The following is a 25,094-nucleotide window of genomic DNA, read 5'->3' on the forward strand; positions in this document are numbered from 1 at the left end:
ACGAGGTTAGACAGGAATCTCCATGGACTATGATGTTTGCAGATGACATTGTGATCTGCAGTGAGAGCAGGGAACAGGTGGAGGAGAAGCTAGAGAGGTGGAGGTTTGTCCTGGAAAGAAGAGGAATGAAGGTTAGCTGCAGTAAAACAGAGTACATGAGTGTGAATGAGAGGGACCCAAGTGGAAGAGTGAGGTTACAGGGAGAAGAGATCAAGAACGTGAGGATTTTAAGTACTTAGGGTCAGCAGTCCAGAGCAATGGAGAGTGTGGAAAAGAGGTGAAGAACTGTGTGGCAGGATGGTAGGGGTGAAGGAAAGTGTCAGGTGTGATGTGTGATAGAAGAGTTTCAGCTAAAATGAAAGGAAAGGTGTACAAAACTGTGGTGAGACCAGCGATGTTGTTTGGTCTAGAGACAGTGTCACTGAGGAAAAGACAGGAGACAGAGCTGGAGGTAGCAGAGATGAAGATGCTGAGGTGCTGTTTGGGAGTGACCAGGATGGATAGGATCAGGAATGAGTACATCAGAGGGACAGAACATGTTAGAGGTTTTGGAGATAAAGTGAGAGAGGCCAGACTGAGATGGTTTGGACATGTCCAGAGGATAGATAGTGAATTAGTGGTGGACGGATGAGTTTTGAACTTCCAGGCAGGAGGCCTAGAGGAAGACCAAAGAGGAGGTTTATGGATGTAGTGAAAGAGGACATGAAGGTAGTTGGTGTGAGAGAAGAGGATTCAGAAGACAGGGTTAGATGGAGGCAACTGATTCGCTGTGGCGACCCCTGAAGGGAAAAGCCGAAAGGAGAAGTAGAAGAAGAGTCGAATTCCGATTTGTTCGATGTCTAAAGCGTGCGTTGATCATTGGAGAAGGCAGCGACGGAAGGGGCGTGTCTAATGGCGTTCGTGTGATATCTACGCATGCGCAGAAGACTGACCGCGCAGTTCCCTTTTGGGCTTTACGTTTGAAAGCTGGTAGGACGAGCAGTGCTGGACTGAGTCCTGTGTCTCCCCATCCTAGCTTGACTCAGATTTACGGGAACGGTAAGACGTCCCAAACCTTTTACAGTTAACATACTCAGTAATAAACGTAATATCCAACTAATAACTTGTTAATTAATTGGTGATCGGACTTTAAAGAACTTTTTTACTGATAACCCCAAACACATTAGCAAGCTAATGCTAATGTTAGCCGGCTGATGGATCAGTCTATCCACTGGAATTCACAAATTGCTTTATTTTTTTCTATATTTTACAGTATGACGCTAATTCTGAGCAGTGGAGCAATAGAGTAGATCTGTTCAGTGTATATTTAGATATAAGAACAGGCCCGTGTAGTCTCTTAGCCACCATGTGGCTAGGTTTTAACTTCCAGAGGGCTAGTCAACATTTACACAGCTAGCATAGCTGTAAGAAAACATCAACCGATTTAGAGGCAGCGGAGCCAGCAGAGCTAATGCCAGCCTGAGTCACTAGTCATCCCAGCTCGGCTAGCAGATAGCAAGCTAACTACAACAGCATGAATGAACTAGCATCGCAGCTTTAAACTTCAACCTAAACCCAGTCGGTGTTGGGACTTATCACATAAAGCTTTGTGCAGTACCCTTGAATGCTATAAGCAACACATACACCATTCAATCAAGTTCATTCAGCACACATTACAGCTAGGTAACTTCTAGGTAATGTGATCTTTTAGGAACCATCCCGCATGTTATAATAAAGCAAGGCATGCGACAAATTACTCAGCGTTATGTTCAATGGCGAAGTCTCATTTAGTAATGTAAATCTGTTTGCCGTCCCCAGCAGAATCATACCAAATGCCTTTTTATCGTTCTTTGTTTTCTCGTCCACAGTTACAATCATGGAACTGACTGATGCCAATCTACAAACCCTCACAGAGTTCCTCAGGAAAACACTGGACTCTGATCCAGCAGTCAGACAGCCAGGTAATACAACGTCATCACATTTCCTTAACATGCATATCTCAAAACAGTCTCATGAGAATATAGATATTGTTTATTCTCAATTATGTAATTTTCCAAGCATGAACTTGATTGTTTAATGTCAATGGATATACTTGTGTAATTTCTGCTATGCAGCATGTTTTGTGAGTGTGTATAGAACTTTATTTATTGTTTTGTTTGTAGCTGAAAAATTTCTTGAGTCTGTGGAAGGAAACCAGAACTATCCATTATTACTTCTTACATTGTTGGAGAAGTCCCAAGACAACGTGATTCGTGTCTGTGCTGCTGTAACTTTCAAGAACTATATCAAAAGGAACTGGCGCATTGTGAGTTTTGCCAAGTAATGACCAGTTTACATGTTGCTGTCTTTGGTATGTTCATCTTTAGTACATATCTAACAGTGATTGGAGAACCAATGTGGTTTCAGTCTTCTTGACCTGTGCTTTTTGTTGACTATTCTACTTTTGCAATGTCGTTTTGCCAAAGGTTGAAGATGAGCCGAATAAAGTCTCTGATCCTGATCGAACAGCAATTAAAGCAAATATAGTAAATTTGATGTTAAGCAGCCCAGAGCAGATTCAAAAGCAGGTACATCCTCACAGTTCTTAATAAGAGTTTAAGTTGAAGTAACGAAGATTTTCCATCAGACCCTTGTTGTTTTGTCTACTTCTGCAGCTGAGTGATGCCATCAGTATAATAGGAAGGGAAGATTTCCCTCAAAAGTGGCCTGACCTACTAACTGAGATGGTGACCCGCTTCAGAAGTGGAGACTTCCACATCATCAATGGAGTACTGCGTACCGCACATTCTCTCTTCAAGAGGTAGAGCTCACTTTTATTGTTGGAAATGTTTTTATTAGACTTCAAGAAGAAGATGTCATTTTGGTTTCCTCTTGTTTTTGTCAAGATATCGTCACGAGTTTAAGTCAAATGAGCTTTGGTCAGAAATCAAACTAGTACTGGACACATTTGCCCTTCCTCTGACAGAGCTGTTCAAGGTTTGTAATGCCTTGTTATTCAATAACCCTAACCCTTACAAGCAAATTTATGTGTAGAAAAATGTGTGAAATCTGTTGATGTTGATTTATTCGATAAGACTCTGGTTATAACAAATGCTACTTGTTCTATCTTTTTCTCTCTTTTGCGACAGGCCACTATAGAGTTGTGTCAGACCCATGCTACAGATGTGAACGCTTTGAAGGTCCTCTTCTCTTCTCTCACACTCATCTCAAAGCTATTCTACAGTCTGAACTTCCAGGTCAGTTTATGGTGGAGCTCTTTGTATGCCGATTTCCAACCCTCAATTTTCGTGACATTTATGCTGTGTACACATGAAGTTTAGCAGTGCAATCAGTGTTCATTTTAAAGGATTAATATGATGCTTCAGGCTCAGAGATGTTTTGTGTGTCAGTTTTAAAGAGGTGACGTTTACAGTTGTACATCACTGTGTTAGCACATCAGGTTGTTAAGTATGCAACAACAAATAATTCAGGGAATAGCCAGTGTTATGTATGGGTTCATACTCTACGATAAGTCATCAATTGGCACCCGGAGTATAAATGAAAGTGAAATCTGTCACAGTGGAAGATGCTTCACTGTTGGAATTGTTTAATTGATTGGAATCCGTAAGAGCCACTTGTTGTCAGCCTTAAAGAGAAGTGCTGGATTGTAATTTCTAAAACAGTTCAAATCTTAAAAATAAAGTTAAAATATTTGCTTTTCTTTATTATTTTGAATATGAAATAAGATATTTTTGTTGGAGAGCTGCATGGTTAGAGTCACTTTTTTTAACCAAGGTTGTTCTCATGATCCTTTATCCTGAATATTAAATGATTTTAGTTGCAAAGTATTTGTATTTTACTTTTCACATTTTTTGTCCATCAGTTTTGAGAAGGCTTCATTTCTCAGTGTTTTGGGACACATCTTTGCCCAGACAGAGTGCAGTTGCACCGGTGATTTGAGTGTGTCTGTGGGCTGCAGAGACACTTTGATGCAATGCGCAGGGTTTGTGATGTAGGACGATTCATGCTGGCAAAATTTTTTACCGTCGTACACTGATCCTCATATAAACAATGTACAGAATGCTGGACTGATCAGTTGTTTTGGACTGAGGGACATTTCTGACTATTTTTATTTATCATTACAGTATTTAGCACTTTTTTAATATATAGTAGTTTAGAGGAAGCATAACAGAATAAATGAAGCAAATTTGCCACTCACATCTGCTAGCTGGTCCTCTTTAGCCCCATCAGTCAAGTTTATATTTTAGGACAGTGGTCCCCAACCCCCTGGCCGTGGACCGGTACCGGTCCTTGGATCATTTGGTATCGGGCCATACAGAAAGAAAAAATAATTTACATTACTTCCATTTTATTCATTTCGGAATCTGAAAGATGTTTTATTTTGAAAAGAGATCTCTTTGCAGAATGACGCACAGACGAATGTGTGCGTCTGTCCCGCTTGACAGGTCTCGGTCACGTGACAGATTACCCCTAAATTAAGCACCCACAACTGCATCAGTGTTTTAGATTACAGTCAATGCAGATTATCCTGAGATCGCTCAAAAAGTATCCAAAAAAAGTATCCAAAACCCTGCTTTCAATCTCCTGTCTTTGTGAAGTGGGATTTTCAGCAGTGAGCGTAAAGAAAACCACACTGCAGAGTAGACCGGACGTCCGGAACAACCTTCAGGTGTCCAATCACTAATTCTCATTATTGTAATTATTATTATTTGACTGACTTGTTCACCCTTTTATTGGAAATAATCAGTATCTCTCGTACATTGAATACGTTGATTGTAAGTCGCTATATTTCAAAATAAACCTCATCAGTGCAGTCACTTCAATCGACTTTTTAATGTAATTATTTCTGACAATTATTTCGTTTACAGAGATGTTGATTATCAATTTATGGAAAAAAGGTTTATTGTTTATTGTCTGTTGATGGCTGCATTTTTCATAAAACCACTGCGGATAATTTATTATTAGACTACAGCTGTCCTGGCATCATTAACGATTATCGAGCAAATGAAGGCCAGTCCGTGAAAATTCTGTCTTAGATGAAACAACACAGTCAACACAGTCATTCAGTCTTCTGTACTGTATATATCTACACAACCTGGTGGTCAGGTTAGCTTCTGTTTTAATGATGTACACTATACATGATATGGATCATTAGCCTTCACATGTACTTGTGTTGTTTATGCAGGACCTTCCCGAGTTTTTTGAAGACAATATGGAAACCTGGATGACCAACTTCCATGTCTTACTGACTTTGGATAATAAGCTTTTACAAACAGATGTGAGTTTCTCTTTCTCTTTTGACTCATGTAATACTTCTCTCTTTTTTGCTACTAAGAGGTTTTTTAAGACTTGTATGCTTGCTTTTTTTTTAATCAATGCTGTAGGATGAGGAGGAAGCTGGTCTTGTGGAGCTGCTGAAGTCTCAGATATGTGACAACGCTGCTTTATACGCTCAGAAATATGATGAAGAGTTTCAGCCATATCTGCCACGCTTTGTCACCGCCATTTGGAATCTTCTAGTTTCAACTGGCCCAGAAGTCAAATATGACTTGGTGAGAGCATTGATGCTTGTTTGTGTTTCTGCATTTGTATTCCGAGTGTTAACAAAACACTTTATCTTTGTCACAGCTGGTGAGTAATGCGATCCAGTTCTTGGCATCAGTCTGCGAAAGGCCACACTACAAGCACCTATTTGAGGACCAGAATACTCTCACCAGCATTTGTGAGAAGGTCATTGTGCCTAACATGGAGTTCAGAAGTGAGTAAAAAAAAAATTTAAGAAATGACAGATTACCAAAAGAAATGTTGTCAATAGTTATTGCCTGATCTAGGCATCTTAGTACTTGCATTCCAACAAGTTCTTGCATTCTGTGTGAGACTGATGAAGTTTCCTGTGTTGTCTGATTAGGTGCAGATGAAGAGGCCTTTGAAGATAACTCTGAGGAATATATCCGAAGAGACCTTGAAGGATCCGGTAAAGATGATGATTAATTATCTCCTCCCATTATACAAGTTAATTACACAAACATAGGAAAGATCATGCTGTTCCTCCTCACATTTTAATCTTTTAATGTTTTACAAAGCATGTCCTTTGGGATATAAGATCAGTCATGTGTTTGGTTTGTTGGAATACTTATATCCACAGCTTCAGTGAGTTTACACAAACAGCAAGGAATGGGCTGTTAATGGAAGCATCTCAGTGATAGCCATGTCCCCTTTTGAAAACCTTTTTTCTGTCCTTTACCAGACATCGACACTCGTCGTAGAGCAGCGTGTGACCTGGTGAGAGGCCTCTGTAAGTTCTTCGAAGGTCCCGTCACAGCCATCTTCTCCGGCTACGTGAACTCCATGCTGGTGGAGTATGCTAAAAATCCCAGGGAGAACTGGAAGCACAAAGATGCTGCCATCTATTTGGTCACGTCGCTGGCATCTAAAGCACAGACACAGAAGGTTTTTTTGTTGTTTTATTTTTAGGATTATAAAAAATAATATTTTTTGTACAGTTAACCATTATCAGCTGTGATAATTAATATAATTTTCCCACTCTGAAAGTTCTTGATTTCTTTCTCAACAGCACGGAATAACACAAGCCAATGAATTGGTGAATCTAACTGAATTCTTTGTGAACCACATTCTCTCAGACTTAAAATCCCCCAATGGTAAGAACTCTCAGTTCTCAATATGCTGTGTACAGTAATCACCAAATGTATTCCTTTAAAAGTCTGCTGATCAGCAGATACAATACATCGAATTTTGTTTGTGAGCTAACCTGATGTGCTGATTGTCATTCTAGTTAATGAGTTCCCAGTGCTGAAAGCCGATGCCATCAAGTATGTCATGATCTTCAGAAGTCAGGTAGATATTTCCCATTTAACTTGTAGAAATTTGAAAGGAAAACAGGACACATTAGAGAGCAGCAAATCTGTGTTTTTCCCCCAGCTTCCTAAAGAGCATCTGCTGCAGGCCGTTCCTCTCTTGATCAGTCACTTGCAGGCAGAGAGCGCAGTGGAGCATACTTACGCTGCCCACGCTTTAGAGAGGCTGTTCACCATGAGAGGCCCCAACAACACCACCCTGTAAGTATCCAGAGCATAAGACTGTTCTTTAAACAAAAACTGTTTCTTGCCCTGCAATGAACTAGTGACTTACTAATCAGTCAGCTGGGATCGGCTCCAGCAGACCCATGACCAGGATTCTGAAAAGCAGCTGTAGAGGATGAATGAAGGAGTGAATGAATGAATGAATGAAGGAAAAACTTGTTTCTTGATATTGGTCACTATTGGTATTGTGCTGCATCACACATTACGAAAAAAACTTTTCTCATTCACGTTTATTTGGATACGAATTAAGTGTTAATTGTGATTTTAATTCGTGAAACAATTATTTAGAATGAATATAAACTAAGAGCATTTGCTAAGCTTATACTATTTAAATATGTGTGAAGTAATTCTCCCTGTTTGTGTGTCAGCATCACGCCTGTAGAGATGGCTCCATTCACAGAACAGCTGCTCATCAACTTGTTCAAGGTGATGGCTCTTCCTGGTTCAGCCGAAAACGAATACATCATGAAAGGTAAACCATTAATGCTCTTCATCAATGGTCCCCAACTCCTGGGTTATTTAAGGTCGCCTCATCATCATCATCATCACGGACGTCTTGTCTTTCTTGTTTCTCTAAAGCCATCATGCGCAGCTTTTCCCTGCTGCAGGAGGCCATTGTTCCCTACATCCCCACTCTGATTAGTCAGCTCACCCACAAGCTCCTCTTAGTCAGCAAGGTAACACACATATTATTATATAGATGCAAATAAAATCACCAACATGCTATTTTTTGGGGAATATGTATGTTAACTTGTCCCAATCCTGTCATCCATTCTCAGAATCCCAGCAAGCCACACTTTAACCACTACTTGTTTGAGTCCCTGTGCCTGTCTGTGCGGATCACCTGCAAGGCTAACCCAGCCACCGTCAGCAGCTTTGAGGACGCACTCTTTCCTGTCTTCACTGAGATCCTCCGGAATGATGTCCAGGGTGTGTCACCTATATCACGAGTGGTGCTGATGCACCAATGAAGACAGCTTCAGTGGAGGCCGCTTGACACATCTCCTTGTTTCACTATTGCAGAGTTCCTTCCGTACGTGTTCCAGGTGATGTCTCTCCTCCTAGAGATCCACTCCGACTCTATTCCCGCTTCCTACATGGCTCTATTCCCTCACCTGCTGCAGCCTGCACTGTGGGAACGGACAGGAAACATTCCCCCACTGGTGCGCCTGCTTCAGGCTTACCTGGAGAAGGGAAGTTCCACGATTGCCACCTCTGCTGCAGATAAAATAGTATGTGATGCTATTGTTAGTTTTGATAACTGTGTGTTTCTGTGTGTGTGTGTGTGTGTGTACAGTATATTTTTTCTTTAAACTTTTTGTCTTTTCCTCTTAGCCCGGCTTACTCGGAGTATTTCAAAAACTCATTGCCTCCAAAGCCAATGACCATCAAGGATTTTATCTTCTCAACAGCATCGTTGAGCACATGCCCCCGTAAGTGTATAATAGTTGGGTCGACACCCCACCCCCAAAAAAACAAAAACAAAGAAATCAGCTATTAAAGAGTTGTACTTGGTATGATTGATTTGTGAAATGCTTTTCTGTCTTTTGCCAGAGAATCTATCACTCAGTACAGGAAGGAGATCTTCATTTTGCTCTTCCAGAGACTACAGAACTCCAAAACCACAAAGTTAATCAAGAGTCAGTACATTCATCTCATTGCCAACCTGATGTCCTATTCAGATGTATTGATCGGATATTGTTAGTGACTGAGCTATTGTAGTATAAATGATAACTAATTTTTACTGTTGTTGTGTAATGCTGAGATTTAAATGTTAATGTTTACCCCTGTCCTTCCACCTAACAGGTTTCTTGGTTTTTCTGAACTTATATTGTGTCAAATATGGAGCTATTGCACTCCAGGAGATTTTTGACAGCATCCAGGCAAAGTAAGGGTTTTCTTTTTTGTCATTAAAACGTATTGTTAAAAAAGACACTGACTGGTATTAAAGTGGTTTAGTGAGAGCTTTGACTGTTTTAGCATTGAGTTGGAAAAATAAGCTACAATTAGCTTGTTTTTCACTGGTTAGAATATGTTTCGCAAATGTCCCAGGTTACAAGGAAAAGGGTTTTTCTGACCCACATTATAGTTTATCCTCCAGCCCATCGGGCTCAAACAACCACAATCAGCTGCAGGAACATCATTTCTAAGCACATGCACGGTATTATTATCCTGCTGGTTTTTGTGTTGCAGAATGTTTGGTATGGTGTTGGACAAAATAATTGTTCCAGAGGTTCAGAAAGTGTCTGGAACTATTGAAAAGAAGATCTGTGCGGTTGGAATTACAAAGATCCTTACTGAATGTCCAGCAATGATGGACACCGAGTACACAAAACTTTGGTAAGACATCATTCTGAAGGAAACACAACCTTTGCTTTTCTTGAGTTAGTACCCCTATAATCACTTGTGTGGGGTTTTATGTGCAATGGAATCAAATGTTGTCAAGGTAATGAGTTTCCTTTGGTTGCCACCTGCTGAAGCTTTAAGAGACATTAGGGAGGGTCTTCTGAACGTAACAGAAGTTCCTTAAATAAAATTTGAAATCTTGAGTTTCTGTTTTGTGCATGAATAGAAAATTATGTTTGTTCAAAGTTTTTACTTTATTTAATAAGTCCTATCACATCACATTTTCACTGGTGCTCATTTAATAGAAAAGGCAACAAGTCCTATGACCTTCAAACACTTCACTGTCAACAAGCGGCATCTTTTATTGTTCCTGGTTTTTATTGACTGACATGACATCGTGTTCGTTCAGCATTACAGTGAAACCAGGGTTTGTTTTCATTCCCCAGAGAACTGACGGCTCTGATTTGTTGTCTCCACTCCACTCCTACCACATATTGGCTCTCTATTTTTAGATGTGTTGTTACTGCGATAAAGATAAAGGTTAATGTGAGAACACTCCATGAACGTTATGAGTGTTACCGTCGACTCGTCATTCTACCACTCAGTGTAACCATGGTGATGTCCGCCTATTGTGACACCCAGTTAAATCAACTGAAGCAAGTAATCAGTCTGTTAAGGTCATACAAAGAATTGGTTTTAACGTTATAAATATTTTTTATACTGCACAGGTACTTCCTAGTGGCCTTTCTGTAATAACACATTATATAGACAAAAAACTTCTGATTTGTCGTTACTTTAACGGGTTAATATGAATCAAACTAAAGGTAAGTTAAAGTTGTCACATTTCTGTTCAGGGTCCCTCTGCTCCAGGCCCTCATTGGTCTGTTTGAGTTGCCAGAAGATGACAGCATCCCAGACGACGAGCACTTCATCGACATTGAAGACACACCAGGTTACCAGACGGCGTTCTCACAACTCGCCTTTGCTGGAAAGAAGGAACACGACCCAATTGGAGATGCTGTCGGAAATCCAAAGATCCTGCTGGCGCAATCTCTCCACAAGCTTTCTACAGCCTGTCCAGGGCGGGTATGTAGACACATACAGGAGTTGTTTGGGAACGTGGGCTAGAACTGCAATGTTTCTTAGATTATCCTTTTAAATCACATTAGTGTTTTGTTTTTTTTAAATAAAAATAGTAAGTTTTATGCCTTTATATGCTGTACAGTATGCTGCTGCAGGTGAGGTGAAAAACCAACCAGGTATTCTTGTCCCCCTTCTGTCGGTGCAGGTTCCTTCGATGCTCAGCACCAGTCTGAACGCAGAAGCCCTCCAGTTCCTGCAGGGATACCTTCAGGCTGCATCTGTGCAGTTGGTCTGAAGCCCGTGTGATCACGGTGATTAAATAGGGACTGCAGTACGCACCAGGAGTAGCTGGTGACCTCGGGTCGCACACCAGACCTGTTTCAGCTGAACACCTCACAGATTGGTTTGACTTGGCAGTTCCTGATGCATTTCCCCAACAAACTATAATATTGTCTGAATTATGGAGTCCCCAAATGGATGTTTTTTAATGGTTTTTTTAAAAGACATGACCAAAACTTTGCTGCAAAATTGATAATTAGGGCCCTTTATTTGCTGTGTAGCAAAGGATTTGATCAGCAGCTCCTGATACATTCATCAATTTTGTTCAATAAAAGCAGCATCAGCGAAGCTAAATGTCAACAGTCCTGTGGAATACGGAACATCCAAATCATTCAAGAGGGATTTATTCAGCGCTTCTTTTGTATGTCAGACTCGATGCTTAAAACTGCGTTGCATGTTTCCTGTAGATTTGTTCATTTCTAGTCTTTTGTTTCTGCACCGTTTGTTAATGTGAATAAAAAGAAGCACTTGTATAGACTTGTTCTCATCGTAAATTTTTTTTATATAAATAGTATTTTCATTTATTTTGTCAGTGATTGGGGATTATAGTTTTGTGAATCTCTGACGACCAGTCAGATGCAGTTATTTATTTTCATAACCCGAAGGTTGTCGTTCTGCCTGATGTAACATGAACTCATGTGGATCTTGAGCTCTGTATTTAAATGGCAAACTGAATGTATTAAGAAAACAGCACAAGTGTGTTTGTCCATATTATCAAAGTCCTGTAAGACTGCTTAGGAGGACTTGATGTGACCGTTTGAGTTCTTGAGTTCAACGTTTTTGATGAAGGGTAGCATGCATTTGTCACCTCCCATGAAGCGATATGTTGCCACATTCGCTTCCCACGGTAACAATCTAAAGAGAAGAAGGAAAACAAACTGCTCATTCATTTCTTTTGTTTCCAAAATATCTTAAATCCTAGTATTGGTATTTGTTTAGGTGGATATCTGATGAAATAACTTAATCAATACTCACGCTCGTGTGAGGAAAGGAACGTACATCAGACGAGGGATGCAGATCATTTGCTGTTCAGCTAAAATGGCTTTCATGGACTGCTGTACAGTGTAGAGCGGTTTCAGAGGTGGAATGATGCTCTTCAGCTCCTTCCTGGTAGATGTCAAACAAAACAGTGGACCATATAGCATCTGGTTGTTTCTTCCAGTGTTAACATAAAAGTTGAAGTGATGGAATGTTGGCATATCACCTGATCTCACAGCCCGCAAACATCCCTGTGTCGACAATATAAGGGCAGACTAAAGTGGTTTTGATCCCATCCAGATCCTCTGCCAGCAACTCGTGTGTCAGGGACTCATGAAAACCAACTGCTCCAAATTTACTGGCACAGTAATCCTGGAGGAGGGCAGTAAAAACCATTAGTGATCTAATACTTTGCTGTTAAAAAAAAGGGTTAACTTTGCTTGACAATTTCACTAATGGTCCAGCCTACCTCCACACAAGCAGTGCTGAACAGCCCAAGAGCACTAGCGACGGTTATGATGTGACCGGAGTTCTTTTCTTTCATCTTAGGTAGGAAGGCCTTCGTCATCTGTTGGAGTTTTGGACACATAATATTAGCAACTTTTCATAGAAGTGGAGAAGATGCCCTGATGATCTAGTGAGGCCCAGGATTACTCAGAGCTGAGTAGAATTTACATGTGAATACCCCATTTGTCCGACTGTCCAAAATATATTTTTTAAATGCATTTTGCAAAGAATATCATTTAGGTGAACTTATTGGATAATATCAAAAAGGCCCCACTGGGTTTTAACAGAGACCAAACTCACCAACACTTCACAAACACACTGCACTACACAGGAGAACTAGTTTACGTCACAACTTAGAGATCCACCTGCCTTAACACAAAATAGAGTGATACCATTCCTCCCCTGGCAGTTCTATCCTAATTCACACCTTAAATCATCACTGACAAGATGTGAGAGGTTAAACCAATGACAATGACAGATTCAGTGTACAGCATATGTTCAGACACAGGAAGGTTCGAGCAGCGGCTGACTCTTCTCTTTAGGGGCCGACTCTTCTCTTTAGGGGCCGACTCTTCTCTTTAGGGGCCGACTCTTCTCTTTCTCTTCTCTTTCTCTCTTCTCTTCTCTCTAGGGGCATATCAGTGGTAGAGCGGGCAGTAGAGCTGGTCTTCCTATGATTCAAGATTGGTTGTTCGATTCCCGTTCCCGCCCAAAAAAAATACCTGGAGGTGAGCTGACAGTGGGATGCGTCAGCTCACCTCCGGAGCCCTGCCAAGGTGCCCTTGAGCAAGGTGCCGTCCCCTTTACAAATTGCTCATTTGAGGCGCACCAAGGAGCTGCCTGACACTCTACCTCCCTTGCATGCCTACAGGCCCCCTTGTGTGTGTGTGTGTGTGTGTGTGTGCTACAGGGGCCTGTACTCACTAATATATATTATTCATATATAATATATAATATACCACTAAACAATAACTGGAGTGTGCTTTCCTAATTTCCCTGCGGGGATCAAACCAGTATATAAAATTAAAAAAAAATAAAAATCAGGTGCAGAAGAATTTGGATTCTGTCACGGATCTCTTTCATATTTGATGCGAGTAAACTTTGGTACCACATTTAAATAAGGCTGGGGCTTTTACAAAGTGCAGGAGCACAGTCACATGCTGTCTCGGCCGACGGGCTCCTTCGTTTGTGGTAACGAATGGATCGGGTTAGTTCAGCAGTCACGGGTACATGACCAGCAGGATGCTGCGCAGGATGCTGCGCAGGCTGCGCCGCCTCTCACGCATCAGTGCGCAAAAACCGACCCGAGCAGGAGGGGACAGGTCTAATGAATAGATGTTACGTAATTCGTGAGCGTGTTTTCGCTGTTAGTTTGATGGTGCGTAAAAGGTGCGCGTAATAAACCTCACCCAAAACAGTGCGTGACAGTTCACCAGCAGAGTCCTCTCCAGAAGCTCGTCGGGACAGTCCAGCAGCCTCCGCCCGGCCACGACGCCCGCGTTGTTGACCAATATGGAGACCTCCCCCACCTCTGCTCTCACCCTGTCTGCCGTCTCATAGATGCCGTGGCGCTTGGACAAATCCACCGTGTACGTGTGCACCTGTACGCCAAGCTGTCGCGCAAGTTTGGCCGTCTCCTCGTTGGCGGCCGTATTGCAGTCCCACAGCACCAGGTGCGCTCCTTCTTTGGCGAACTCCAACGCGAACAGGCGACCCAGCGCGCCCCCGGCCCCCGTGATCAGACACAACTCACCGTCGATGCACTTCAGCCTCGGCCGGAGGACCGTCTGGATGATGGCACTGAGGATGGAGTAGGTTAGGTCAATGAGCATCAGCAGCAGGTCCACTAGAATGATCATTGCGCCCCAAGGTGCGGTCCGGTCCAGAAGTTGAAGAGGCACACAAACTTCAGTGTTTGGTGTTTCTCCGTGTGTCGTGGGATTAGATGGACTTTTTATATAACATGCGTTCCGGATTAGGACGCCGACTCATGGTAGCCACCAATGGGAGGACAGAAGAAGTGACTGACTAACCCGTGCGTATTCATAATTCCACAGATAGAGTCCATAACAAGGCAGGGATTACTATCAGCGACACAAAGGGCTCTCTTTTATGTCAGAATGATTTTTTACTGCTTACATACTCCTGCATGTGGTTTCCACAGCAGTCCACGTCACGTTTAATAAAATAGTCATACAACGAATATGTTATTATTGGCGAGTCAGGTCAGATTATGTTGCACCAACACTCTAATCCTAACCCCTAACCCCTAACCATGACCCTTACAACCACAAAAAAAGAAGAAGATTTAATTGAAGATTAGATGTTATTTCACTTTTAATTATGGAAATGATCTTTGGTAAATTAAATATTTTTTTTATATCTGTGCATCTGCTTTGGAAAATTATCTGAATATTTCACCTGCTTGTTTTATATTAACTCCAGATGTCTTTCCTAACAGGAGTCCTTTACTCTGCTGCAATCATGAACACTGGCTTCAGAAGGAGAGGAGGAATAATTAATATCACTGTGGCTGAAAATTTTAAGATCATTTAAAGAATTTTTACCTCATTCTTAAAACTTGAATGAAAATATAATTAAATAAGTCACTCTGAGCATTGACTCAAACACTAAGCTATGCAAAGCCCCAGCTGCACATAACAACAGTAAAGGAGTTTTACACAGCGAGGATATTCAAAGTATTTCTTACATTGACATTCCATTCATCTGCGTTTTGAGCGTTATGATTGATCCGTGTTGTGAGGCAGCTTATCTCACTTGGAGTAAAATGTTAAGGTGATAAACGTCTTTGCATGTGTCCACAAATCCTTGATATTCATCCTCTATAAAATTACATCATTGATGAGCGCTGATTTGTTGCGATTCTTCAGTTGATTACATTTTTCATCTTATTCGGTTGTGGTTTTACGTCACTTGTGAACATTTATGATTTTCTTCACCTTGTTCAACTGAGGCTGTTTGTGACTTAGTCAAAGCCTAAAGTTGTGACTTGCATTGGTTGTGATGTAATCCTCTTAGGTCATGATGTTGTGTGATGTAACAGGAAAATATCAACCACACATTTACATTCCAGAGAGATCCAAAAAACACCACTGATCAGGAATTTGAACTGGAATTTGGTTGAATCCAGAATTTGTCTTACTATAAGGTGTTCTTTTGTCAGTGGTTAAATGACATGTCAAAAAACTAGCTTCAGATTGTGCTATAATGATGACTGAAATGACCGTATTAGTCAAACTACAGAAAACTTAGTTAATAGAAATGAAATCATTAATCCAGAAAAATTCCAGACATTTTTTGGTTCCAGTTTGGTAGTTGTCTTTCCTGATTCTCGTCTTTGTTTTATATTTCTGTAAATGATCATCTGTTGGGACGGTTGGCCGGTTTACAAAAAAGCATTAAGTGAGGGAAAAACCCAAATGATGTTTTTTGTGCCACACAAACAATAATAATTATTACAGTTGTTTAATTACCAGTGTGAGGGATAGCGATCCATACTCAAGGTTTCATGAGGTTGCATTAACTAAATGTTCTTCCTAACTGACCTACATTCTCTGAATAGTGCTGTACAAATAAAGTTTATTATTGTTGTAAATGAGCTGATATATCATATGATTAAAGTTTGGAAGCATTACCTTTGTAGTGAACCGTTTGTTTGTTTGTTTGTTTGTTTTTTACTGTATTTTATCATATTGAAATAGCGACCATCATTCTTTTATGCTTTGTGTTACAGCAGGGATTTATAATGAACAAAACACAACACAACAGAATACAACACAACACAACACTAGAGAGCGCTGTTGGTTAAAGTTACAATAAATTCACCTGTTACACAATCTGTGCGCTGACTCATTTTCAATGTGTTGTGTGTATTCATCTGAGTTATTAACGTGAGTCTTACAGCACCAAACACTGGAGAACTGTATTTATTAAGCATCAGTCAGTAAAACGTGAGAATTGCTTCAAAATTGCTGATCTAAGCTTTTTCCCTATAGCTTTTGAAATTATATTTACAGATACTTTGTGGAAAGATTAAATAGCGTTTACATGCCTTAACCAACAAGGACACACAAATGATAAAGCTCTACAAAGTCAGCCTATACAAAGTATGAAACTTTACAAAACAAACAGTTTCCCACAGACAGTGGGGGCAGCGTTCAGATATATGATTCAATTGTTTCGCTCAAGAATGGGTAAGATTCTGTAAATCACATGACATGTATTTGGAGTCAACCTCCAAATGTTTGGATCGTTGTGTTCCAAGAAAATGGATTCTTATTGACTTTATTAATCTCTTGCTTTTGGAAATTGCATTTGAATAAATGTGTCCTTTGGTTTCGGTTTAAAATCTACATGTTGCTGCTTCAACAAAACACAATAAAAATGTTAAAAATCAACCACCAGAGAGAATCTGTTGTTTAGAAGTAAAGAAGAGGAATACTATCCATTTCTACTGCATGTCTGTCTGTTTTGTGATTGATATTAACAACCCCCTTCAACACCCATTCTTGAGTCTTTCCTGCAGTTTCTTATGTGGTCAAAGTTAAATCACCATTTGTCAGTTTGACATTTTTATCCTATTACCACGCAGTGTTCTGGGCTGGGCTGCAGCTGAACCCACACACCAGTGACTGTTTCCTTTGTGGACAGTTTCTTGTGCTACAGTTTGTTCGTCATACTTCAGTGATACTTTCTGACCAAAGATGTTGCTGTAAGTGAGCCTTGGCCGCTGGCTCAGACCCTCCTCTTGCATGCCTGGAGTGATATATTTAGAATCACAGAAATGAAAGCATTCTCAAAACAAAGAAGCCTCCATCCAACTGCCCTTTTTTAATTGTCATTCTGCACAAAAGCCTCAAGCACAAAGCTGGTTCTGGTAATGGAAAACAACAACAGTGCTTTGTGTGTAATACCACTGTGTGGCTTACATTAGTTTCTCAATGACACAATGAAATGGGAACTTTGTTGAGGGGATGTTTCGCCTTCTAAAAGGGCAAAAAAGAGATGAGAGAGCTGACATGTTCATTTGAAATGATCGCTTTGTCTGTGTTAAAGAGCTTTTTGGAGCAGAGTGCTCCAGCCATTATTAAGGATGTCACTTGTGATCAGTCTGACAGCTCTGCTGTACAACTCTATCTGTCAGGCGCTGCTTGCTCCTATTCCATTCACATTTCACAGTCATTCCCTCAATGGAAGACGGTGGCTGCAGTGACCACACACATTACCAACACCTCATTTTCAGGCGTGCATGAAATGAAGGGACGTTGAAACAGAGAGTATGATGAACGGATGCATGAACAGAATGTGATGATGTCTTTGAGTCTCTCACATCCGCAGATTGGCCCCTTGCTTATATCAAATACAAGCCAAGCAGTCATCCCAACCATTACCATGGAAACAGTAGCTGTTCACTCAGCTGAGTGTGTCAACCTGTTTTTTTTTTTAATGGGACCTTTTTCATGCAAGTGTTCGATGCATCTAAGTTCAAGAGCAGAGAGTTCTGGATATCTGCAACAGTCTGACAGCCTGATGATCCAGTTCTCTGTGCCATAATTTGATGCATAGTTTGTCTAATTATCCTTTAGGTCCATTAGACAGATCTGAGCAACAAATTCAGTATGCAGGGTAGGCATTTATTAAAAGCAAAGGCACAGAAATATCTAACTTATAGTATGTCTAACAACAGGAAATAGCTACACAGAGTAAATATTAGTTTTTAAGCATGAAGAGTCTTAACTAAAAATAGATGCGTTCTGGTGTGTATTCATGATATGTGTTTGAGTTTAATTATTCTATAAAAACATGCTTGCATTATCAATATGACAAAGAGGATAAGAGCACCAGATCCACACTAAGATTGATTGTATGTTTGGACTGTAGATGCGACAGGAATGCAGGATATTTGGTTGAATTTGTGTCCCGATCAGGGAAACAAGGTTCCTCCATACTGTTGATGTGTCTGAGCGACAAGCTGAGGCAGCTTTGTGTTTTTTAAGCATTGTCATGTAAACTCATGTAAGTAAAATTTAGAACTTTTGGACGCAAACTATTTGCTGAGATCCAGAGTGTGTAAATAATCAAATTGGATAAGGGATGGAAGATAAAGTGCCTTCGTTATCTCTAAATATTCCTTTCCTACTTTCCCCCTTCCTTTACAGTCGCTTACTTCTTCAGGGTCCAGTCTTTTCTTCTCTGCATTCTTCAGCTTCTGTGTTTTGACCACTTCAGCAAGAATGGCTTCCCATAAAATACCGTATCAGATTGTGTTGGTTAGAAAGCTAGCTCTGAAAATATAACTAGACAAATGTACTAATGTCTGTTATCAGAAAGAACAGTTCTTTGGTTCTTCACATTGCACAAAGAAAAGAAGGACACACATTTATAGGGACACAATAGCAAACAATACAAATTTATCTACTGCAATATATCATCTAATCATTGCAACTCCATCAAAATTATGCAGGACATATACTGAAATGAAAAATTATGAGATTAGCACAATATATTTTTTGTCTTTTAGAAAATCTCTTAAAAATATAAATCATGATTTCCTATAAATTTCTTTCTTTACCTTGTACAATAAATAGGTTTTCTTATAATATTCTGCTTCTGTAATGAGACCTGTATAATAGTCACACAATCACTGTGTGGTGTTCAGTGCGGTCTTTCCAGCTAGACAGAGGTTCATTAGAACATGACGTTCAAATGATGCGCTACAATAAGACTGATGATGCCTCAGAAACATCTTCCATTAAGGTTTGAAATAACAACTTCTCCAGATTTGAACTCTTGTTGCACTGATGTGAGGGACAAAAACAGATATTTAGAAGCAATCAAAAACAAGCAAACGAGGATAACGAGTGTTCTTTCAGTGTTCAAAATACTGTAAGAATGATCCTCCTGTTGTGATGCCTCTCTCGCGCTCTCGCCAGCAGTCGAGCAGAACAGGACTGATGCATCCTCGCAGTGTCTCCATGCGTCGTTGAAATTCTGTGCTGCTGAAACTATTGATTAGCGAGACACCATACTCCTGCTGAAAGACTGTTGACTTATTCCATCCTTCCCAAATTTAAATCAAGAGATTAAAACATCATACTATAGTGAACATCAAAGATAGTCATTGCACTCTGTCAGTGTGAACTGTCTGTCTGTCCATTTCTGTCTTCCTCACTCAAACAAACATAAAACATAACTGACAACACAGACTGAGGCTAGTTTTAAGGAAGAAGCTCATAGGAAACACAATGCTGCCTTTGCAACGCCCACATGTGTGACCATTAAAGTATAAGTTCCCTCTTTACACGACAACAGTTATTTAAAGTACTGTATCTCAGTTTACAGACATGTTTCAATGCCTTCTGCTGTTTGCTACGACTGGACATCTTTTGCTATAGTGTCTTTAACGTAATAGTCAGGGTCAAAAATATAAGTTTTTGTTTGTAAAAATGATATTCTGTAGTCTTACAATTTGTGACTACTGTTGTTATGATAATCTGGGGAAAAACATGTGGAAATAGAAATTGTCAAGTGGTCATTACTTAGAGTCTAGAGTCCTCTACTAAATGTGTTCAGGAGCAAAACACAAAAATTTTCCCCTTTAGCTATTTTCATAGGAGAAGTATTTTGCCCTTGAAAATAGTTTTCAGGGCCATTTATTGTGAGGTCCACCTCTGCTGAGTTCTCTGACTTTACTCTGTGCTTTTCTCTTATGTTTTCTCTGTGGTCTCCATTCCATTACACCGCTAAGTGTTGGATTGGCTCTTCTCTCCCTGAAGAGGCTGGAGTTCTTGTGCCACATGATTCTCCTGACCTTCACGATTCCCCAGCTGCCGCTGCTTCCCCTCCGTGTGGTTGGAGCCCTGGTGGAAGCCACTTTTTTCAAGGAGTCTCTGGGATGCTTTGGAGCCAGAACCATCATGCAGGTGCTCCTCCTCGTCTGTGTCGGCATCAATAAATTTATGAATGGATGCATCGTGGAATGTAAACATACTTGGCAGTAAAGTCTCAGGGTTTGTGATGGATGCCTCGCTGCCGGCAGTTGTGTACATGGACACTTCGGGGCTTTGGGCTGATGAGCAGTCTGCGAAGGGGCCTGTCCCTGAATCCTCCCTACTCTTGAAGTTCACCTTGAGCGAGTGGCTTTTGAGTGGATCTTTGAGACATGGACCCTTGGGGGTGTCAGAATATTGGGCAGGCTTTATGCTTTGCCCTGTTAGGGGTGTGTTCATGCCCTGGGATCCTTCATGCTCATTCTCCAAGGTGGGCTCCAGGCTGGGGTTAGTGCTAACTCTCCCTGGCATGTTGCTGACAGGGCTGTGGGAAAAGCGAGAGCTTTCAGGAAAGTCAGTGGCGCAACTGATGAAGCTGTCAATACTGGACATACTCCTCATATCTGTAACTGCCTCTGTCGTAAGCGAGGCACCTCCAGCTGGGATACTTTCCAACTCAAATTCAGCTCTCTGCTTAACTGCTTTGGACAGCAGCCCCTTTTCCTTGCTATTGAAGTCGGGCAGTGTCGAAGTTTTGGCCATATTGTTGTACATTTCTTCCAGTTTCTGTGCGCTAAGATGCTGTGGGCTGTTTGAGGGCTTTGCATGCTCTGGGCAACTTGGTTCCAGGGTCATGCACGGGCTGCTGGGGTTTGTGTGAGCCTTTAATTTGGGAGTTCCTTTAAGCTGACTAGGAGACACGTGATTATCGTGGACTTTCTCCTTTTTTCCATCAATATTTTCTACCATAACATCCATTAGCTCAACACTGCGGCCAAATGCATCTTTAATGTTCATAGATACAATGCTACCATTTCTTCTAGCCCTTTCCAGAGCCTCTCTTCTTTTGATGGCTTTCTCCTGCCTCTTCTGCTCTTTGTAGAACTCAGAGAAGTTATTCACAATGATGGGGATAGGCAGGGCTATCACCAGCACTCCTGCAATGCAGCACAAACCCCCTACTATCTTTCCAAGTAGAGTTTTTGGGTATATATCTCCATAACCTACTGTTGTCATGGTGATGGTAGCCCACCAGAAAGAAGCTGGGATGCTTTTGAACTTGGTGTCCTCTTCATCCTTCTCAGCAAAGAAGACCAGGCTGGAGAAAATCATGATGCCCATGGCCAAGAAAAGAATCAGCAGGCCCAACTCATTGTAGCTCCTCCTGAGAGTGAAGCCCAGAGACTGCAGACCTGTGGAGTGACGAGCCAGCTTCAGAATACGCAAGATCCTCATGATCCGAAAAATCTGAACCACTCGACGGACATTCTGAAACTGCAGAACGCTTTTGTTAGATTCTGTCAGGAAGATAGTGACGTAGTAAGGCAGGATGGCCAGCAGGTCAATGATGTTCAGGGGACCCTTGAAGAACTTCCATTTGCTGGGGGAGGAGAGGAAGCGAAGCAGGTACTCCATGGTGAACCAGGCAATGCACACAGCTTCCACATGAGCCAGCTGTGGGTTGTCTGAGGACTGGCCAAACTCATCTGTGTCCTGCAGCTCTGGGAGGGTGTTCAGAGACAAGGCGATGGTGGACAACACAATGAAGAAGATGGAGATTATTGCCAGGATCTGTAAAACACAGAAAATAAGCCTTATTATATACTACATTAGAAATAAGCAATACCTGAGAAATAAATCCTAGTGTTTTACACTTGCTTGGTGCGATTTTCTACAGGTAATAATATCAAGTTAGACAGTCCAGACTAAACAACAACCATTACGTCTGTACAGAGGTACATTGATCATGTTTCTGTTGATATTCTTTGTTTGTCTGTTAGCAGGATTACTTGAAAAGACTTGAATGAATTTGGGAAGTTTTTGTGAGGTAGGGTATGACCCATTTTGCTTCTATCAAGAATAATGCCAACAAAACTTCAATAAAAATGACTCAATGTTAGCTTAAGATACCAAGTAACAGAATTCCTGGTGATCCACATTGTTTAAAGCTTCATGCACATGGAAAATTTACTACTGTGAGACACCATACAAAAACAATAATTCAGCATTTTTTAAAATTTCTTTTCCTATATTTCATTTTAGTACATTCTCACAAAACTGTTAGCATCCAGCTATTATTCATGTGACTTTAGTGTGTAACTTTGAAGCACAATTAAAAGTAATTCAGGCAACTATTAGCAGTTGCCTCAGGAAGAATAAGAAGGCTGGTCCCATGAGAAACTCTACTTCATTGTGTCACACTGATTTGGATCCATACATGACACTAAATTGATTCTCAGAACTATTCAAACCAGTGATGCTGCTTGCTGCTTGTGTTGCTGTGGTTCACAGCCCATTTAACTGTCTCCAAAGCAGTCATGAAATGTCATTTCAGCAGTTCAAAACAAATAGATTTAGTGCTAATGTGATCTCTGGGGTGGATGCTTTTCTTCTTCCTGTTGTAATATAACAAAGAAAGGAAATGACAGAGTAGAGAGAGAGATAAAGATCTTATTGATTCATTTTATTAAATCCTTGCCTCACTTCTTCTTCTTCATCCCCTTCTCCATTTCTATTCACTCTCAAGAACCGAGCCAACAAGGAAAACAATGTTTTACAAAGCTTTATCGTTCTTTTAATTCACACACCTTGTGCGGCCAGTGAGCCAGTATGACAGAATAATGATGACCTCTGAAGCATTGAGCCACTATCAGTTATAATCTGCTGAGTACAATAGGGTTTGGTCATAGTGCTGGGGATTAAGACAGCTTCACAGTTGTGGGTGTGTGGGTGTGCCACACCTATCAGTCCTGTCCCAGAGAAAGTGTGAAATCCAACACAAGGTCACTGTGGAGGCTGTGTTCCAGGCCAGCGGCGAGCAGGATTATTCCCTGCAGTCAGCTGCCATTAGCTTTAATTAATCTTGACAGGTGACTGCCTGCACACCTACTCTGGCCTTTGAAGAGAGAGGGATGAAATGCAGAGAAGACCTGCTGAGGTGGAGGCGACACAATACAGCAGGAGAACTAAAGTAAAGGCATTTTGATTTAGGCATCAAATAAATCAACTTTCAGAAAGATAAAAACATATCAATACTATTAATAGACAAACATACGAGTCACTTTTCACGGTGGTTTTGGAGGATGTAAAAGTGTCTAAGTTGTCTGAGAAGTATATAAAGTTTGAAAAAGAAAACTATATCATACTTATGTCTGACATCTGAAAAGAAAGTAGGGCTGAGAGCTGCTGAGCTCCAAAATGGACTGTCCAGTGGAAAGTGCACTTATAAGACAGATACTAATCCAACATGACACACTGACTGGACCTGGACATCGCAAATGAACAATGCTTCTGAACCAAGGTGTGCTATGTGTTAAGGACAATTTACGGCTGACCGGCTTCACCTCCCATCAAACTCTCTGCCCTATTCTCTCTTTTCCCTCCCACTCTGGCAGCACACCCACTGAGGTCAACCAGAGAGATTATTAGGATATGATTCCGCCACAAAGAAAGAAGTGTCTATTTAGGACACTCTTAACAGTGATAAATCTGTGGCACAGAGGGAGTATGGCAAACCCAACCTGTGAATTTCAGTAGAAACTTTCCTTGCTTCGGCATTTTAACTGTGTTGATATGGTTTTTGTATGCGGGGGTGACACCATTTCTAAAATTGAAAATGAATATCTTTATGTAGATGTCAGATAGATCAGAGCTAAAAGCGAAGAGCAGAATAAAATGAGTTCTTCCTGTCCTTGAAAATAAGAGACATGAAAGCAGAAGTGCATATAAATGAATATACTGTATTTTATGTGCAGCAAGGGTATTAAGACACGTGTATACTGTTTTAGAGGTTATGGGATTGTATTATGTTACTCAATGACAAGTACTGAGGTCATGGACACAGCTTGTCACACACTCTGTTTGCTTCTTGAGAACTAGCTGAATGCTGCCATCCAGGGTTTTTGTTGTTAGAGACTTTTATGCTCTCAAGGCTGGGAGGTTTACCCAGCCTGACATGCCTATTATTCGATTAGGTGTAGTGTACCCTATTTTTTGATTTAATATACAGTATGATCAGCAATCATTAAATAAAACTGAATATTGTTGTGTAAGGGTCAAACAGCATGTGAAAATTTTCATCTATTATGGTGACTTTCTGTAAAGTGGATAACATTTAAAGCTAGATTTAAGTTGGCTAAAATGGGAGAGAAGAAGGGGTTTCTTGGGACTTGTGTGTGTGACTGCTGATGTAAGCCCATTTTCTTAAAGAGGAAACATTTCCTTCATTTCTATGTATTTCATGGCTGTAGAGTCACAGTTGAGGGTGTGAAGTTAGTTCAATTGTGGGTTTTTGTCTCCCCTCTGCAAAGAACTACTGCAAAACCCACACTCTTCTTCTTTTCCTTTCGGCTTTTCCCTTCAGGAGTCGCCACAGCGAATCAGTTGCCTCCATCTAACCCTGTCTTCTGCATCCTCTTCTCTCACACCAACTACCTTCATGTCCTCTTTCACTACATCCATAAACCTCCTCTTTGGTCTTCCTCTAGGCCTCCTGCCTGGCAGTTCAAAACTCAGCATCCTTCTACCAATATATTCACTATGTCTCCTCTGGACATGTCCAAACCATCTGAGTCTGGCCTCTCTGACTTTATCTCCCGAACCTCTAACATATTCTGTCCCTCTGATGTACTCATTCCTGATCCTATCCATCCTGGTCACTCCCAGAGAGAACCTCAGCATTTTCATCTCTGCTACCTCCAGATCTGCCTCCTGTCTTCTCCTCAGTGACACTGTCTCTAGACCAAACAACATC

The 25,094-nt window shown here is 40.9% G+C and overlaps 3 protein-coding genes across 3 annotated transcripts in view; 1 reads left to right on the forward strand and 2 right to left on the reverse strand.

Annotated features, from left to right (window-relative positions):
• The first annotated feature begins 928 nt into the window (after positions 1-928).
• Positions 929-11,324, forward strand: cse1l (CSE1 chromosome segregation 1-like (yeast)). The gene is made up of 25 exons (XM_068314888.1): positions 929-1,038; positions 1,848-1,940; positions 2,142-2,284; positions 2,445-2,546; positions 2,634-2,779; positions 2,865-2,955; positions 3,108-3,215; positions 5,165-5,257; positions 5,364-5,531; positions 5,608-5,737; positions 5,888-5,953; positions 6,227-6,429; positions 6,554-6,638; positions 6,773-6,834; positions 6,919-7,055; positions 7,448-7,551; positions 7,659-7,756; positions 7,859-8,009; positions 8,103-8,311; positions 8,415-8,512; positions 8,634-8,719; positions 8,886-8,967; positions 9,273-9,419; positions 10,280-10,511; positions 10,714-11,324. Exons 2-25 carry the CDS (start codon positions 1,856-1,858, stop codon positions 10,801-10,803), a joined length of 2,916 nt encoding a protein of 971 aa, XP_068170989.1. The 5' UTR covers positions 929-1,038; positions 1,848-1,855; the 3' UTR covers positions 10,804-11,324.
• A 135-nt stretch (positions 11,325-11,459) lies between these two features.
• LOC137595075 (retinol dehydrogenase 10-like) lies at positions 11,460-14,607 on the reverse strand. Its single transcript, XM_068314890.1, has 5 exons — positions 13,742-14,607; positions 12,295-12,393; positions 12,052-12,197; positions 11,823-11,954; positions 11,460-11,702 (listed from the first exon to the last, which is right to left on the reverse strand). The coding sequence occupies exons 1-5, from the start codon at positions 14,189-14,191 to the stop codon at positions 11,582-11,584; spliced, it is 948 nt and encodes a 315-aa protein (XP_068170991.1). The 5' UTR covers positions 14,192-14,607; the 3' UTR covers positions 11,460-11,581.
• A 1,646-nt stretch (positions 14,608-16,253) lies between these two features.
• The window catches only part of LOC137595073 (potassium voltage-gated channel subfamily B member 1-like), a 46,355-nt gene continuing 37,514 nt past the window's right edge, over positions 16,254-25,094 (reverse strand). The window contains exon 3 of the mRNA XM_068314889.1: positions 16,254-21,913. Coding sequence (XP_068170990.1) covers positions 20,096-21,913 — 1,818 coding nt within the window. The 3' untranslated portion in view covers positions 16,254-20,095. The remainder of the gene's footprint in view (positions 21,914-25,094) is intronic.

This window comes from Antennarius striatus, chromosome 5 (assembly GCF_040054535.1).
Source record: "Antennarius striatus isolate MH-2024 chromosome 5, ASM4005453v1, whole genome shotgun sequence".
Taxonomy (NCBI): Eukaryota; Metazoa; Chordata; class Actinopteri; order Lophiiformes; family Antennariidae; genus Antennarius; species Antennarius striatus.